An 18009-nucleotide genomic window follows, 5' to 3' on the forward strand; every position below is an offset into this window, starting at 1 on the left:
ACCCTCGTACTTTGGTGTATTGTCTCATAGGTGGAAGATTGGTAAGGGTGGGCAATGGGGGTCAAGTGACCTGCCCAGGGTCACACAGCTGGGAAGTGGCTCAGGCCGGGTTTGAACCCAGGACCTCCTGTCTCTAGGCCTGACTCTCACTCCACTGAGCTACCCAGCTGCCCCTTGAATCCAGATTATTTTTGTAAATCCTCGAGCTGTAGTTATCTCATCCCACTCGGTGGTTGTGTGTTTTTCAAGGTTAACACGAGTAATGCCATCTTACACTCAAAATCCATTCTTTCTCGTTATACTAGCGCCTCGCAGTACGTTGTATTTAATAGCGGCTTTCTCAGACAGACAAGTGGTACGACGAGTCTAAACAAACTCACTCTGGTGTCTTGGAGATAGTCTCAAAAACAGCGCGCTCTGGTGGAGCAGAAGGGCCCTTAAGGAGAGGAGGGATCTCCACCTTCTGCTCCTCTGGGCAGGTGACTGAGTTAAATGGTCCCTCGAGTCCTTCCAGCTTCTCTGAGGGAAACTCTTTCCACGGAACGTGTGTGTGTGTGTGTGTGTGCGTGTGCTCGGCGAGGGTTAGGGCGACCCAGAGAAGTGCAGACTGGAGCGAGTCTACAGGATCATCGAAGGCTTTCCTTTCGCCACCGGAGCTCTAGGCTGGAAAACAAAGGTTCGGTCCAGTCTGGACCTTTCTCTCTCAGACTCCGGCAGCTTCTGGGCCCTTACCGGCTGCCTTCTCTGAGAGCCAGGACTAGTCTCCCAGGAGAGAGCCGGAGAGGAGAGACGAAAAGCCGCCCCTGCGCCTAGGATGGGAACCCCGGGTCTCGGAACTAAGAGTCTTTATTTTACTGCTTAAAAAAAAGAGACTTGCAGCCACTTCCCAGCTGTGTGACCCTGGGCAAGTCACTTGACCCCCATTGCCCACCCTTACCAATCTTCCACCTATGAGACAAAACACCGAAGTACAAGGGTTTAAAAAAAAAGAAAAAGAGAGAGACTTGGCCAATGGGGACACTACACCAAAAGTTATAGGGAAAGAGTTAAGAGCCACATCCCTGGCCAGTCTGGATAGAAATAAAGTTTCTATCTAAACGGAGTGCGTGGGCCGATAGACTACATTTCCCAGAATTCCCGCGGAAGACTCGCTGAGGAGTGCGCTGCATCATGGGAGCGCTCTTTCTGGCTGTGTGGGGAGGCCGAGGATTGGCCCCATCCTGCTACCGAAGCCCCCAGATTCCTGAAGCTGGCCCCATTCTGCTGGGGAACTGTAGGCGGGATGATCCAAGCACGCAGGCGCAGCGCGTGTGATTTTTTTTTTTCCGTCTCCTTTATTGAAGCTGCCAGGATGAGTGTAAGCACGTGGGGTGTCGAGTGAACGAGGAGCACGTGAGCGGGTGTGGGCTGGGACACGTGTGACTGCGTGGAGGCCTCGGGGTGGCAGGAGCACAAGTTTGCATTTGTGGGCGGTGTGTGTGTGTGTAACCAGGCCCCCATGTGGGAGGAGCTCCGCCTCCTCTCCCTCCGTCTTCCTGTTTTCTGCCCGCCCTGTCCCCGCCTCCATCCTGCTCCCAGCTTTTGCTTTTGTCTCCTCAGGTCTCCCTCCTGGCTCCCCTGAAGCCACTTCGCGGGACCACCTTGTGCCCACGACGCCTCCCCCCATTGCAGTGGGAGTTCCTGGAGGGCAGCCAGCGCCCTGCCCCCTCCAAGGACTTCTTCCGGAATTGTTGACTGACTTGTTGGCACGAGGGGGAGAGTGGAGGAGGAACCCCTCCGGGTTCTCCCGTCCCCCCACTGCCCTATTTTGAGCTCTAGGGATGGGAAGGAGCATTTATGGAATGCCTACTGTGTACCAGGCCCAGTGCTGAACACTTTCCAGATGTGATCTCCTTTAATGGGAACTTCTGTACCTCCCAGCTGGGCAAGGGAGGACTTGAGTGAAGTCAGTGCAATGAAAAAAGGAAAAGGGCCAGCGACGACCCGGCCCTGACAGGAGAGGAAAGCGGCGGGGATTCCAGGAGCATCCGCGGGGGGAATAGAATCCCCGGATGTGGGAGACCTCCCAACCCTCCTCCCTGGGGAGGCTTTCTGCAGGAATGGTCCAGAGGGGAGGAATCCCATCACAGCACAGAGCCCCAAATCTTCCTTCCCTTCCCTCCCTCCCATCTGCTCAGGTCCACAGATGGTTTCCTTCAGGCAGTCACTCAGCATTTATTATTCCCCCAAGGAGTGCCAGGAAAGGGCTACTAGGGGCCATTGAAGGTACCCCTGGACAAAACACATGGGCATGGCTTTCTCCAGCAGAGACCGTGAGATGAGCCTGGTGGTTAGAGAGCATTTGGTGGAGTGATCTGTCAAGTGAGACTGACAATGCAGATGGGCTAGGAGCCGCAAAGCAAGGTTGGCCTTTCTCAGGACTTCTTTCTCCTTATCTAGCTCTTTTTCTCCAGATGCAGCCTTTCCCCAAGACAGCAGCCTGGAGAAGAAGGAAGGAGGGATTTGTGGGAACCTGGCTGCCAGGTTTCAGGTAAGTGCAAGTTTGCGCTCTCTCTCTCTGTCTCTCTCTCTGTCTCTCTGTCTCTGTCTCTCTCTCTGTCTCCGTCTCTGTCTCTGTCTCTGTCTCTCTCTCTCTGTCTCTGTCTCTCTCTGTCTCTCTCTCTCTGTCTCTCTCTCTTTCCCCTTTTCCCTATCTTCTCCCATAGCCTCTTCCTTCTCTTTCCTCTCTTCAGTGGTCTCAGTTCACCCAAATTCCATCTAGAGAGTTCAGCCTCAATATCTCATTCCCAGAGTCTCGGACTATTCTGATTGTTGTAATATCATGAGAGCCACAATATCTCCATAATGTGAAGGAACATATTTTTAGAACAAATGTGAACAATTCTAAGGGGTTTAATGGCTATAAAATGTGTTAAACTTGCCTCGCTGCAATCCAAAGGAGTGGTGGAACTTAGCCATCTAAAAGTGGAATGATTCCAAAGACGACTTCTAACCATCAAGAGATTTTGAACTTTAATTTATTTCAAGAAGCATTAGGGGCCCACTATGTGCCGGACCCTAGTGTAGAAAGTTAAAATGAAATGGTCCTTGCCCCCAAAGCCCTTAAATTCTCTGAAAGAAAAACAAAAGGGAGATTGCTGGAGAAATAAGGGAAACATGGATTGTATCAGCAACTGTAGTCATCAAGGTCTCAACCAAGATCCATATAGAAGTGATTGGCATTTGTGGAAATAAGAGCCCTTTCCAATAGATATAAATAAAAGTCATATATAAACATAAATGAATGGACAGATTTTAAAGGAAGAAAGCCAAGCCATGAACAAGGAGATAAAAATATTTCCAGTCAGTAATTAGGGATAGAAATGAAAACAGCTCTGAAGTTCCACTTTATCTCTGTCAGATTGGGGGGGTGGGGGTGGGAAGGAAGGTCACTGTTGTTACAGAGGATTTAGGACAACAGCACACATACTGCTCTGTTTGTGGACCATGTGATCTGGCCAAACATTCTGGAGAGGAATTTTGAGCTCTACCCAAGGAGTTGCTAAATTGTCCCTATCCTTTGACTCTGTACTATTATTAGCGGCAGGGACTATTGGCTCTGTACCACCCAGGAGATCAAAGTGAGGAAAAGGACATAGAGATGCAAAAATGTTTGTAGCATCTCTTTCTTATAGTAAAGAATTCAGAATGAAGGTAGTGCCCATCAGCCAGGGAATCACTGAACCAGTTATGGTACATTAATATAATAAAAATATTATCCTGCAGTATACAATGAGGAAAGAGGGAAAGAGTAGAGAAAGTTGGGAAGATGTATGAACACATGTGGAGTGAAGGGTACAGAATCACAACAATTTTATACCAGAACAACAATTCTGTAAAAAGAAATAACTTTGATAGACTTAAACATCCAGATCAGTGTGGTGACCAAGCCAGGATTCCCAAGGATTGATGAACTTGTTGCCCACCTCCTGCTGAAGAGGGGAGGTGTTGGCCTGTGGGAATTTGTTTTGCCTGACTATGCAAAATTTGTTTGAAAGTTTTGTTCTTTTCATTTGGGGAAAAATGGTAGAATGGAGTGAGAAAATAGAAAGAAAGAAAAAAAAAAAGAACAGAGTATTGAAAAGTTTTTAAACCACCCAGAAGAAAGTCACAAAATAACCAGAGTGAAATAGCTCAGCTTTGAAAGTGGCATGTTGAATTTATTATATAATTAAAAGAAAAGCAAACTCTAATTTATAGAGATTGGATATTTTCTACATAGAGAAGTCATCATTTTAGTTGATATTTGTTAAATTAAGAATTTAAATACATTTTTTTAGTTGGATGAAAATGAGAGGGAAAGGGAGAGAATATTCTGGAGAAATAGAAATTATTCCTTGGTGCCTTGTGGAGCTGCTATGCTGGAATTTTGTGCCTAGTTCTCAGCGCCCCATTTCAAATTGCCATGATAAGAGATGTTCAGAGGAGATGATTTCAAGCTGAAAGGCCTCAAATTAATATCATTCAATGATCTGTCATACCGACTGGAGATATTTATGCAAGAGACCATGAGTGAGAGCTGGTCCATCCTATTGAGCTGTCAAAGTAATGAGACTAGATCTCTTCTGCTTGGCCCCACACAATAGGCCTCCCAGAAATTTGTGGTCATTGAAAGAATCAAATCAGTGGCCATCATGAGGGAAAAGTTCTTGACATTAAGCTAGAGAAATAGGAAAAGATTACTTCAAGGGAGTGGTAGGCTTTCCCTTCCTAGAAGTCTTTGATCAGTGGCTAGATGATCACTTACCAGAGAAGGGATTGAATTGGGGATTCTTGCTTAGTTCTGGGTTGTACTAGGGCCTCCTAAGTCCTTTCCATCTCTATGGTTCTGTGCTTATTTAGAGTAATTATCAGTCCAGGAAAAAACAGTTACAGACGGGTTGGCATGAGACTCACTTAATTCAAATCATACTGAGGAGAACAAGTTGGCCACATGTGTTACAGATGTTTCTGTTCTGTAAGTGGAATTAGCTCATCCTCATTCATTGTTTAGACTCTAGCCATCAGAAATAATGTCACCCCACCCAAATTAGAATTAAGTGGGGAGGGGAAGGTCTATTACCTACACGTGATAGTAAGTAACAAATCAAAAACAAGGGACTGCCATTTATCCACTTGAAATTGGAGGTGGATGCAGGAAGTGACAAAAGATGCTCTTTTAAATATGATGGTAACTTCCTGTGGAGGAGTTGGCGCTTTGAAGTTGGTGTAGAAGGATCTCTGGTGACACAGCTTCTCTCTGAATTGTCCCATGGGTAAGTTAGGCTGACTTCCTTTCTCCTCCTTTGGCGTTTCTGGAGGCTCTACCCTAAAGGAGGCCTCTCTTGCCTCTCTAATTGTAAAAGGCCTTGTGGCTAGAAGCCTTGTTTAATTAACCTCTGTGCTCCTCTGCTGGGGCCTCTAAATTCTTACTTGGTCCAGACCTTTGGTCCAGGCCAGAGTTTCTCTCTCTCAATTTCCCTACCTTCAACCTTCTTAATTGTAAATAAACTCCCATAAAAGTCATCCTGACTTGGGTCTATTTTAATTTGAAATCGCGTTAATCCGATTTCTGTCAACTATACCTTATATATCTAGATTTCCCCTCTTACACTGTGTCACTCTGCTTCAACAATTAGTGATATTGGAGTCACCACATTTAAAAACTCATTTTCTAACGTTTTGAGTTTGAAATTCTCTCCTTCTCTACCCCTCTTGTCTCCCTGATGGAGCAAATAATTTAATATAGCTTATACATGTTTGATCATGCAAAACATTTTTCCATATTAACCATGTTTAGAAGAAAACATTTAAAAAATGAATTCATGAAGATAAGGTGAAAAATGGTATGCATCAATCTATATTCAGATTCTCAGTTCTTTCCCTGGAGTTGGATAGCCTTTTTCATGGTAATTCTTTTAGAATTGTATTGGATTATTATATTGCCAGAAATAACTGTATCATTCATACTTGATCTTTATATAATATGGCTGTTACTGTGTACAGTGTTTTCCACTCACTTCATTTTGCATCAGTTCATGTAGGTAATGCCAAGTCTTTCTGAAATCCTCCTGGTCATCATTTCTTATAGCACAGTAGTGTTCCATCAAATTCATATGCCATAACTTTTAAGCCATTCCCCAGTTATTGGACATCTTCAAAATCTGATTCTGAGAAAGAGCATTTTCAAGCTCCTTTGGATTCTATGATGATGTTACTTCTGAAAAAATACATCAGAAGGATTCTAGATACTACTGATTCCTGATTGTTTTTGTTTTGATGAAAAAAAACTTATGCATTTGATGAGGGGCAGCCTTGATGAGAGGAGAAGGGAACACTATTGTACAGTAAACCACAACTGGACTATCAGAGTTGGGGGCAAAGTGCAGAAAATAGAAGCTCCCTCTACTATGATGATTATGAAAACTTATTTGATTCAGTTGTGGAAATGTAATATTCTAAACTCCTATTCAATAGTGTGTTCATCCCTTGCATTTGCTAAGGTCATGCAAAAATACTAAATGAATATAAAAAAAGACAGTAGTGTAGGTGGGGTCCCTCATTATTCATATCAGACAAAGCTTAAAAGAAAGCCAAAGTAGTTGCAAAAAGGGGGTAAAAAGAATGAGGGATGAGAGATGGAAAGGTTCTAGGCTGCATGTATACCTTTTGGGGGATAAACAACCCAGAAGAAGGCTCATAGCACATAGGTGAAAGCTCTTGGTAGGTTATTCTGTTACTATTTAGACAAGAGAAATCCAAGCAGAGTACTCTCAATATCAAGATCACACATTGTACATTGTAGGTAGTTAATAATAATTACGACATGGAGACCAGAGTTTTCATTTTAGGTCTCTTCTGTATTAAGATTTGAAATGCTGACTTAAGAGAGAAAGCAGCATGCAATGAGGAGTTGGAATGAGAAGAATTCTTAGCCTGTTAGACCATTTGGGCTATTCTGCCTTCTAAGTAAATCAGCTCAAAAAAGATTGATCAGGAATGGAGAATGATTGCTATAATCATGATTGCTAGAAATTAGTATTTGGAGTGTGATTGCTGATTTTTGTGTTGTATTTCTAATTGTAGTTTGGAGATTGATTCAGTGGCATAGTCTGGTCCTTGAGGAATAAAGTGCTTGATATTTTGGGGGTTCATTAGTGGAGAAAATGCTTAGCAAAACTATTTACTGGCTACTGAATTCAGTATAGAATGAGACAGAGAATGTGTGAGTAATCAAAAAATATATGGAAGAGTTGGCCTAAGCAGGAATATGTTGCATTCAGGAATCTGTGACATTCAAGGATGTGGCTGTGGAGTTCACCTTGGAGGAGTGGAGACACCTGGATCCTGCCCAGAGGGCCCTGTACAGGAATGTGATGTGGGAGAACTATGAGAACCTGGTCTCCATAGGTAAGCAGAACCAGCCCCTGTGACTCAACGTCAGTGTATTGTAGTCTTTGCAGGCTCCCTTGCTGGAGGCTAAGGACGGTCTAAATAAGTTTTGTCTTATTACACAAGAACACTTAAAACTTCACATTCTGTAGGGAGAATGCAAATCCTTTATGGTCAGTAGGCAAAATGTTTCTGTTCTCTGTTTCTAGGGGAGAGGTCTTTGCTTTGTATAAACTGAGCTCTCCTGGATTCTGGTGGTGAATCTGTGAAGCTGTGCCTTCTACTCTGGAACCTCTTGTTATTGAGAAGGAGGAATCCTATTAGTAAGAGGAGAATAGAGGAGTACTGAGTAAAGAGGCACTTAGAAGAAAGAATCAAGGAGAAGAGGGCGATTGGCAATGTCAAAGGCTGCAGAGGTCAGGAAGGAAGAGGATTGAGAAAAGGCCATTGGAATTGGCAATTAAGACATCATCAGTGACTTTAGAGAGAGCACTTTCCATTGAATGTTGAGTTTGGAATCCAGCCTTTAGAGAGTTAAGGAGAGAGTGAGAGGGAAAGAGTTGGAGGCATCTGTTATGGATGGGCTCCTCAAGGAATTTAGTCACAGAAGAGGAGAGAGAAGGGACAGCAGGCAGCAGAGATTGGTGGACACCAGGGGAGATGTGGGTGTGCTTGTAGGCAGTGGGGGAGCAGACAGGGAGTGACTGAAGCTAAGTGGACAGTGTGCAGGAGAACAGAGGACATAATGGGATCACTTGTGCACGTGGAGGAGTTAGCCTTGGTGAGGAGAAAGGCTGCCTTAGTATGTGAGACGGGTGAAGGGGAAGATGGTGGTAGAAAGTATCTGAGTGATGTGAGGGGAGAAGAGGGGGAGCTCTGGGTGAACAACCTCATTCTTTGAACAACCTCGTTCAGTGAACTACTGGGCAAGGTTCTGAGCTGAGGCAGGAAAGGATTTGTAAAAATGGGATAGTGAGTCACTGAGCTTTGCATGGCTGTATCCAAGGCCCAGTTAAGAAGATGTAACATCAATTTGTGGTGGATCCAGTCAGCACAGTTTTGTGATTTTTCTCCAGCTTTGTTCAGCTGCAGATGAGTAGGAGAGAGGGCACTGGAGGGTGAGAGTAACCAAGGCTGAAGCTTGGCAGCATGAGATCAGCTCCAGGGTAAGGGGCCAATGGGCTGGAGAGAAGAGGATGATGTAAAGTCAGACTGTTCCCTGGGGTCAACATGGGGAAGGGCAGAGAGTGAATGAGTGCAGGGAGGATGGCCCAGGAGGGAACTGGGGGATGGGAATGGAAGTCATGGTGAGGACAAAGAATGAGGACCACAGATGGGGTTCCTTGAGGGAAAAGGGGATGTCAGGGTTCCTGAGCATGGAAGTTTGTGTTTGAAGGCAAGGTCAAGGGTCTGACCATGTTTGTGTGTCCTTGGGTGGGCAGGAGAAAAAGACTGAGCCAGGCACTGAACTCACTGAGGAAGGAGCCCAGAGATCAATAGAGAAACAGCTGCCAAACCTTAAATTGGATGATAGATTTGTACTGAATGAACTTCAAAGGAGGAGAAATTAGTGAGTGATGGTGGCAGAGGGAGAGACTGTGAATGGCACTGGGGAACCAAGGAGGAATCCACCTCCTCCACCTTGACCAGTGAGTCAAGGCCTGAGTGAAAGTGCAGCCAGTGCTTGACTGGAACCATTTGTTATGAGGAGTTTTTGTCCTCCTCACTTTGATGGAGGCAGGAGGACAGAGTGTGAGGCTAGGGCTAGGGCTGCTATGGAGAAAGTAAATGGAAAGAAAGAGGAGCAGGTCTCTTAAACATGCTTTTCAAATGCACAGAAATGCAAACAAGAAGGCCAGAAGGAATTTCTGACCAGCAGGACAGCCTTTATTGGTACATGGTGAATTTTATTTTTTTTTTTAAAGAAAAGAAAACTGTCTATTATAGAGATTCCTAGTTTCTTACCCAGGCTCTACATCCTACTGTGTATATAGGAGCATTCATTCTAATTCATATTTGGTAAGGTTGGAATTTTTGAAATTGGGGAAGAAATGTGTATTGTTCAGATAACAACATGCATTTGGATAGCTAACCTCTGTCTACCTAGAATTGTGACCCATCCTCCCTTTAATTACAAAACAGATGATTCAAAGACTGTGGGAAGCCAATAAGAGAAACAGAGCCTCAAATAGATATTTTTATCTGGACCCCATCAAAAGCTACTCTGCTAGTCAGAGCCAGACAGGATGGGCTAGCTAAGATAAAAATCTTGACTCTTCTTTTGACCCCTTTTATGATCCATACCTTTTCTTATTGGAAAAGCATTATAGTCTTATTGGAAAACTTTAAGTCCTTAGCAAACCAACAGTTAAGAGGTTAACAGTTTCTCTTTAAGACAGAAATTTAGAGGTTTAAGCTGTATGGCCTTTGAAACTATTTCCAGACAGCCAAGGTCAAAATAAGACAAATTCTCATTTAGCTTTCTGATAATAAGGCAGCTGGGATTCAGCCTTGGCCTTGTTCTATTCCAGACTATCCTTACCTTGAAGTCACTGAAGCTCTTTTGACATGACATAATTTGTATTTTCTGCATAACTGCAAAGTTTCTTTGTGACTTTGTGTGAAATGGGATTTGAATTCTGTATATATTATTAAACTTGTGACTCAGTGGCACTTCAGAGAAGCAGCCATGAGCTAACAGAAATCCAGAGTCTCCTCGTCTTTCTTTATCACCTAAGCCATCCTTATCAAATCTCCTGGAAATGTTGGATAGCTTTCAACAAAAGACTTCTTCCGTTGACTTAACTTCCTGATTTTCCATTAATAGAATTTCTTCTTGACTGATCATTTGTAGGCTGACATCTCTAGAACACTGTTTATTATGTCAGATTTCTTGACATATCAACTTGTTTTCCCATTATTTTCTCCTCTTCCTTTTCATTAAAAATGTTCTTTTGTTTGTTTTAAGGGATCTCTGGTAGGGAGAAAGGGAGAATATAACAAGAAACCAAAGTGTTGTGAAAAAAGAAGAAACTCATAAAAATTTTATTTTAAAACGTTTGAATTCTTAGATAGCTTTTTAAACTCAGCTCTTTTTTTCTCTCCTTGTAGGGATTCCTGTTTCCAAGCCAGATTTGCTCCTCCTGTTGAAGAGAGAAGATGTATTGAATCTAGAGGGAGAAGTTTGTACAGGCACTTGTCCAGGTAATTAGGCAAAAAGAAGGTAAGGTCAGTGCAAGTGACATCTCCTGTTCTTTTTGTGGGGTGGCTTCTCAAGGGTCTAAGCACTACTTAGTACCAGTTAGAGTTTCACAGCTGTGTAAAACATTTCTGTTTCTCTGCAGCTCCATTAGCATTAAATTTTATAACGTTTTTATTTTAATGAACTTTATGGTAAAATTTCAGAAATATTTTGACTTGAATTTTTTCAATTATTGGATGATTTGGATATTTTTTTCTTGTAGATATCATTACTTTTGACCATTTAAAAAGAGGTTAATTTATTTTGCTTTTTTACCTTTTTCTTTGAAATTTTTTATTTTTCGCTTTTTTGAATGTGAAGCCTATTAATAAACCTGAATATTTCTGTATACAAAGAACAGTGGGGAAAAAATGATTTCTTATGGAATTGCTAATTTGGGCGAATTGAATGGATGCCAGGGCATCCTCCTTAGTTCTTTTGTAAAAATACAGCATTGGTTCTGCATTTTCCAAGTTGTTGTTTGACTTCTCCCTCTGAACTTTTCCCTCTGTGTCCTGTTAAATCCTCCTTTGATACTCTCTCATGGTCTTTTTTTTGAAGATGTCTCCATCTTTACCTCCCCTTCCCATTCCATTTTCCCCTTCTCCAAACCCTAACTCCCATTGTAATGAATTGTGTTGTCAGTTAAAGTGAGATGAACACATTAGCCACATCACAAAATAATGTTTCATTCTGCAGTTTTAACATTACCTTCATCTTCACATATGCTTGTCCTCCTTATCCTGCATAATGAAGCCACCTCTGGTAACAAAGAAGAAAAATTGATAAGATTTTTTATGAGACAAGAAAAAGATTTCTACAAAGTGCCCCCAGTGTGTCTGAGAGTCTCTGCAGTCATTTCCACATTGACAGTCTTCTAGTGAAGGAGAGAATTTGTGAGATACATCAGCCCCACCTGGCTAATTATAATAAGTATATGCCCTTCAGGATCTGGAGGGTTGTTTGCTCTTTCCTCTTCATTTGTTGTAGTTGTTGTGTATACAGTCATCCCTTGCTATATTGCAGTTCACTTTTCAAGGCTTCACTGTATTATGGGTTTTAAAAAATATATTCTCATTCTATATCGTGGAGTTTTCACTATATCACAAGTTAGGGGCATGATACATGAACTAAGAGAAGGATGGGACTGACTCTAAGGCCTAAGTTAAGCAGTTATAAAACTTTACAAAGATATAAGTAAAATGCCTTCTAAAATCATGACTTAATACTAATTCTCTCAGGATTATAATTATAATTTTCTGAAAACTATCACTAACATCAAAATCTAATCATACATAAGTGGGTAGGGGTATTTTCTCACAGTAGTCTTTGTGTTTGCTGTTTTTATATCACTTTTGGCTTCTCTTTCCATCAGTTCATATATGCTTCTTTGTATTTGTCATTTCTCACATTCATATTCTGCCATAGTGTGCTAAGTGGTAAGAGAATAGAATGCTGGCTTCAGATACTTATTAGCTACCTTCTATCTACTCTATATTTATTTGTGTATACATATCTGTTTTCTTATCCATTAGAATTTAATATCCTTGAAGGTGTTGGTCTGTTTTTTATTTTTGTTCCCAGATGTCAGATTAGCTTAGTGCCTGGGACATAATAAAATCCAATGGAGGAATGAATATTTGTTGATGGAGGGAGTTATCCAAATTTGATATCTTTCTTCTTGAGGAAAAAGAAGGGATCTAAAACTTGCTCTATTAGAAGTTCCTTTCTCTCAGCATAACAAACAAGAGCTTAATGATTTATGTTATTTGTTTCAGATTCCATTATTAAAAAGACCAGGATTGAAACCAAGGATTCAAATCTGAAGCAAGTCATCTGTTTGGAAGCCGTATCTCATCAAAATCTGGGGGAAAACATGGTTTGTCATTCCAAGATGAGAGAATCTGAAACTTGCGATCATAAGTTAGAGGAACAGAAGAACAACCAGGAAAAACAATCTAGACAAGTAACACTAGATCCCAGGACAAGTTTGAATGAAGTGGATGTACCTCAGTGTAATACATTTAAGAGAAGTTTCAGGCTGAAGTCAGCTTTGGTTGCCCCATGGAGAAGAGCTTTGGAGAAAAGTCTCTGTAAATATAAGAGACTTGTAAAGAGCTTCAGGAATTTTTCTGATACATGTGATACATTTTTCTTAGAGAAAAACCTCTATAAGGCTACCACATGGAAGAAGCCTTTCAGGTACCACTCAGATCTAATTAAATTGAAAAGAATGCATGCTGAAGAAAAACTACATAAACACAGAAAAATCATTGGGAAAGGATCAAATTTTACTCTACATCAGAAAATTCAGAAAGGAGAGACACATTACATATATAATAAATGTGAGAAATGCTTCTTCCATAGGGAAAGCTCGCCTAAACTTGAGAGAATTCATTTTAAAAAGAAATACCTTGTTGGGGCAGCTGGGTAGCTCAGTGGATTGAGAGCCAGGCCTAGAGACGGGAGGCCCTGGGTTCAAATCCGGCCTCAGACACTTCCCAGCTGTGTGACCCTGGGCAAGTCACTTGACCCCCATTGCCTACCCTTACCACTCTTCCATCTATAAGTCAATACACAGAAGTTAAGGGTTTAAAATAATAATAAAAAACAAACAAAAAAAAATACCTTGCCTATAATGAATGGAGGAAAGACTTTAGTGAGAGAAGACATTTTCTTACCCTTAAAAAAATTCGTATTAGAGAAAAAACATTTTTATGTAATAAATGTGGAAAATTCTTTATCTGGAGAACAATCCCTAACAGACATCAGAAAATTCGTGTTAGAAAAAAACACTTTACATGTAATGAATGTGAGAAAGCTTTAGTTTCAAAGGAACACCATATTACTCACAAGATAACTCACACTAGAGAGAAACCATTTCAATGTAATGAATGTAAAAAATTCTTTAGCTGGAAGGGACTTCTTATTTACCATCAGAGAACTCACACTGGTGAGAAACCATTTGCATGTAAGGAATGTGGGAAAGCCTTTAGCAGGAAAGAAAATTTTGTTATCCATCAAAGAACTCATACTGGAGAAAAACCATTTGAATGTAATGAATGTGGGAAAACTTTCACTATAAAGCAAAGCCTTATAAAACATCAGAGAATGCTCACTGGGGAGAAGCCATTTGAATGTAATGAATGTGGGAAAGCCTTTAGCCAGAAGAAAAGTCGTCTTATACATCAGAGAACTCATCCTGGAAAGAAACTATTTGAATGTAATGAGTGTGGCAAAACTTTTAATTATAAGAGAAGACTTAATATCCATCAGAGAATTCATACTGGAGAAAAACCATTTGAATGTAATCAGTGTAGAAAAGCCTTTAGCCAGCAGGAAAATCTTACTGCCCATCAGAGAACTCATACTGGAGAGAAACCATTTCTCTGCAATGAATGTGGTAAAGTCTTTAGCCAGAAGGGAAATCTTGTTTATCATCAGAGAATTCATACTGGAGAGAAACCATTTAATTGTAAGGAATGTGGGAGCTTTAGCCATAACGCAAATCTTATTACCCACCAGAGAACTCACACTAGAGAGAAACCATTTGAATGTAATGAATGTGGGAAAGCCTTCAGCCAGAAGGAAAATCTTATTATTCATCAGAGAATCCATACTGGAGAGAAACCATTTGAATGTAATTAATGAATGTGGGAAAGTGTTTACTGTAAGGCAAAGCCTTATAAAACATCTGATAACTCATACTGGAGAGAAACCATTTGAATATAATGAATGTGGGAAAACTTTCAGTATAAGGCAAAACCTTATCAGACATCAGAGACCTCACACTAGAGAGAAACAGTTTAAATGTAATTGATGCAGAAAAACCTTTAGCAAAAAGAGACAGCTTGTTGACCATCACAGAATTCATACTGGAGAGACCACCTGAATGTAATGAATATGGGAAAGCCTTTAGCCAAAAGAACAGATTTTATCCATTAGAGAACTTGATCTTGGAGGTGTAATAATTGGATAATTTAGATATTATATATATATATATATATGTATATTAATGTGTGGCCGCCAGGAATCAATAATTCAGATTCCATAATTAAAATAAACCCAAGTCAGGATCGGGTTTAAGGTAGTTTATTTGCAATTAGGAAGGTAGAAAGTAGGGAAATAGAGAGAGTCTGGAAAGGCCAAGGTAGGCCAAGGAAGTCAGCCTAACTTACCCACGTGACAATTCAGAGTGGAAGCAGTCTGAGGTCTCGGCTGAGATCCTTCAGCACCAAGTTCAAAGCAGGAATTCCCTCAACAGGAAGTTGCCAACATACTTGAAGAGATAGTGTCTCTCATCACTTCCTAGGGGTCCACCTCTAATTCAAGTGGACAAATGGCAGCCTCTACACTGATTTGGACTGCCCTTTGGGCAGTCCCTTGTTCTTGATTTGTTACTTATTGTCCCATGTGGGTAACTCATCTCCCCTCCCCACTAAGGGAGGTGGGGATGACATTATCTTTGATGGCTAGAGTTTTAACTATGAATGGGCTTGAGATAATTCTATTTACACATAGGGAAACCATTTGAATGTAACAAATGTGGGAAAATCATTAGTCAATAGTGAATTTATTCTTCAGAGAACTTAGTCTGGGGAGAAACCATTTGAATGTAATAAATGTGGAAAAACATTCAATGTAAAGCAAAGACTTATAAAACATCATTGAAGTCACACTGATAAAAAGCTATTTGAATGTAATGACTATGGGGAAAGCTTCTATTGATGTGAGAGATTTTTGAGGTGGAGCCCTGGATCTGGAGGATACCCTTGTCAAGAATGGCAACTCCAATAATAAGCTTTAAAAAAAAAAAGAGATTTATGAATTGAATGTAAGTTGAATAATTAGGTTAAAGGTTGAGGGAGGCAGGACCCGGTAGAATACTGCCTCCCAGAGTAGGTAGAGTTTGGGATACTTATGCTTTCCTAATAATAGGGCCTATGTGACTAGAGATGGGATGATGGTGGGGTGACATGTCCTTTATGGCTCTGGATCAGAGATGGGTCATATGGTTATGTCCTATGCCTCAAAGTCAATAGGGGGTGAACTGTCCTGTTTATGGGTTAATCAGATATATGAGATATAAAACAGATGCTTATCAGAAGCAGCAGATTGGGAGGTACCTCTCTGTGCTCATCAAGAATGAAGGGAGGGGCATCTGGGTAGCTCAGTGGACTGAGAGCCATGTCTGGAGAGGGGAGGTCCTAGGTTCAAATTTGACCTCAGACACTTCCCAGCTGTGTGACCCTGGGCAAGTCACTTGACCCTCACTGCCTGGCTCTTGCCACTCTTCTGCCTTGGGGCCAATACACAGTATTGGCTCCAAGACAGAAGGTGAGGGTTTAAAAAAAAAAAAGAATGAGGGGAGAGGCACAGAGGGGATATTCCTCTCAGCTCAAAATCATCTTTCCTCTGAACTTCAGGAATGCAAGGGAAAATGAATTCTTTATGTACTCTCTGACCTGGGACACATTTGGAGTTTTGGGATATCTAGGGGAAGCCTGTAACTTCATATTACCAGTTCCAGAGAACTCACACTGGAGAGAAACCATATGAATGGAATGACTGTGGGAAAGCTTTTAGTCAAAGGATAAACTTTTATTACTCATATGGGAAAAGTTGAGTGTAGTATTTGAACCTAATCCTACAAGGTGAGAAACTAGATTTATTTGTTGTTAAAAGACCAGAATTGATGATCATCTCAAGATATAGATCATTCTGACCTCAGAAAACCTTCCAAGGGCTCATGATTGATTCAAGAAATTTTCCCAGATTGTACATTTTGGTTTTTTTTCCATTTAATAATTTTTATTTTTTAGAAAAGTTAACATGGTTACATGATTCATGCTCTTACTTTCCCCTTCACCCCCCCCCCAGATTGTACATTTTTAGTGCCTTATTTGGAATCCACCTACCTGCTTGCCAATCAACTATTGTTTCCTTCACCCTTTGAAACTATATAATATAAAATTTTCATAGGCCAGGTGGGGGATGGGAGCCATCCTTTTTTGGTTCTCTGCTAAATGGCTTAGTAAAACTTGTAAAAAAATTTTTCAGGTTTGGGGTTGTTCTTGACTGACAGTCATCAGTGAACTCATATTCAGATGCTAGTTTAATTTAATATGAGAAATCCATCAATAAAAATGAAAGAGTCTTGGGGACAGCTAAGTGGATCAGTGAATAGAGAGCAAGACCTAGAAATGGGAGGTTCTGGGTTCATATTTGGCCCCAACATGTTCTATCAGTTTTACCCTGTGTAAATCGTTTAATCTCATTGCCTCTCTCTTACTAGTCTGCCTTTGAACCAACATTGTATAATTTGTTCTAATTGTACACTGTTATTAATTCTAAGGTCTAAGGCAAAAGTTTAAACAGAAATAGAGCAGTTAAAAGCCATCAACTCATTATGGAAGTAATCCTTTGATGTAAGGAATATGGAAAAAGCTTTAAGAGGGACAGGGAACACAGTATTGTGCAAAGTGCTGAGTTCAGAGTCAGAGAACCAGTATCTAAATCTCTGTTCTAATCTTGGGTAACACAAATTTTCTGGCCCTTCCTTGACCATCAATAAAGTGAAGTGGTTGTACTAGATGAATGCTAAACACCCTTCCAATTCTCAGACCTGTAGGAGGGGTCACAGTGGAGGCTGTACCCGTGAGTTAACTGAAATTGTCATCCTGAATATTATTGCCAAAGTAAGGATCCAGAAAAAAACAAGATATTGCAAAAGCATTTTCTTGTGACAATATCAGAAAACCTCATGAGTTAACAATTCATGATCTTCTACCTATAAGATAGATGTGGTGGGCACCCCAAATTCCTAAAAAGTCCACAGATCAAAGATTATCCTCTGCTTCCTGCTTTAGATGAGTTACATAAGGAATTCCACCTTTGCCTTGCTGGCTCAATAAACGAATGGCCTTCTGCCTTGTGTAAATGGAATTAGCTCAAGCCCATTCAGAGTTAAAACTCTATGCACCAGAGATAATGTCATCCCCACCTCCCTTAGTGGGGAGGGGAGATGAGTTACCCACACGTGACAATAAGTAACAAATCAAGAACAAGGGGCAGCCCTTTGGACAGTCCAAAACAGTTTTGAGGCTGCCATTTGTCCACTTGAATTAGAGGTGGACCTCCAGGAAGTGACAAAAGATGCTGTCCTTCAAGTATGATGGTAACTTCCTGTTGAGGCAGTTCGTGCTTTGAACTTGGTGCTGAAGGATCTCTGCTGAGGCCTCAGGCTGCTTCCACTCTGAATTGTCACGTAGGTAAGTTAGGCTGACTTCATTTCGCCTACTTTGGAGTTTCCAGAGTCTCTACCTCAAGGAGACTTCTTTGCCTCTCTAATTGCTAAG

General features: G+C 41.2%; 1 protein-coding gene across 1 annotated transcript; it reads left to right on the forward strand.

The window, feature by feature from the left end:
- The first annotated feature begins 2290 nt into the window (after positions 1-2290).
- LOC123246900 (zinc finger protein OZF-like) lies at positions 2291-14471 on the forward strand. Its single transcript, XM_044675677.1, has 7 exons — positions 2291-2312; positions 2454-2530; positions 7302-7428; positions 10522-10614; positions 12430-12530; positions 13508-14292; positions 14381-14471. Exons 1-7 carry the CDS (start codon positions 2291-2293, stop codon positions 14469-14471), a joined length of 1296 nt encoding a protein of 431 aa, XP_044531612.1.
- Positions 14472-18009: the final 3538 nt, after the last annotated feature.

Source organism: Gracilinanus agilis, chromosome 4 (assembly GCF_016433145.1).
Source record: "Gracilinanus agilis isolate LMUSP501 chromosome 4, AgileGrace, whole genome shotgun sequence".
Classification (NCBI taxonomy): domain Eukaryota; kingdom Metazoa; phylum Chordata; class Mammalia; order Didelphimorphia; family Didelphidae; genus Gracilinanus; species Gracilinanus agilis.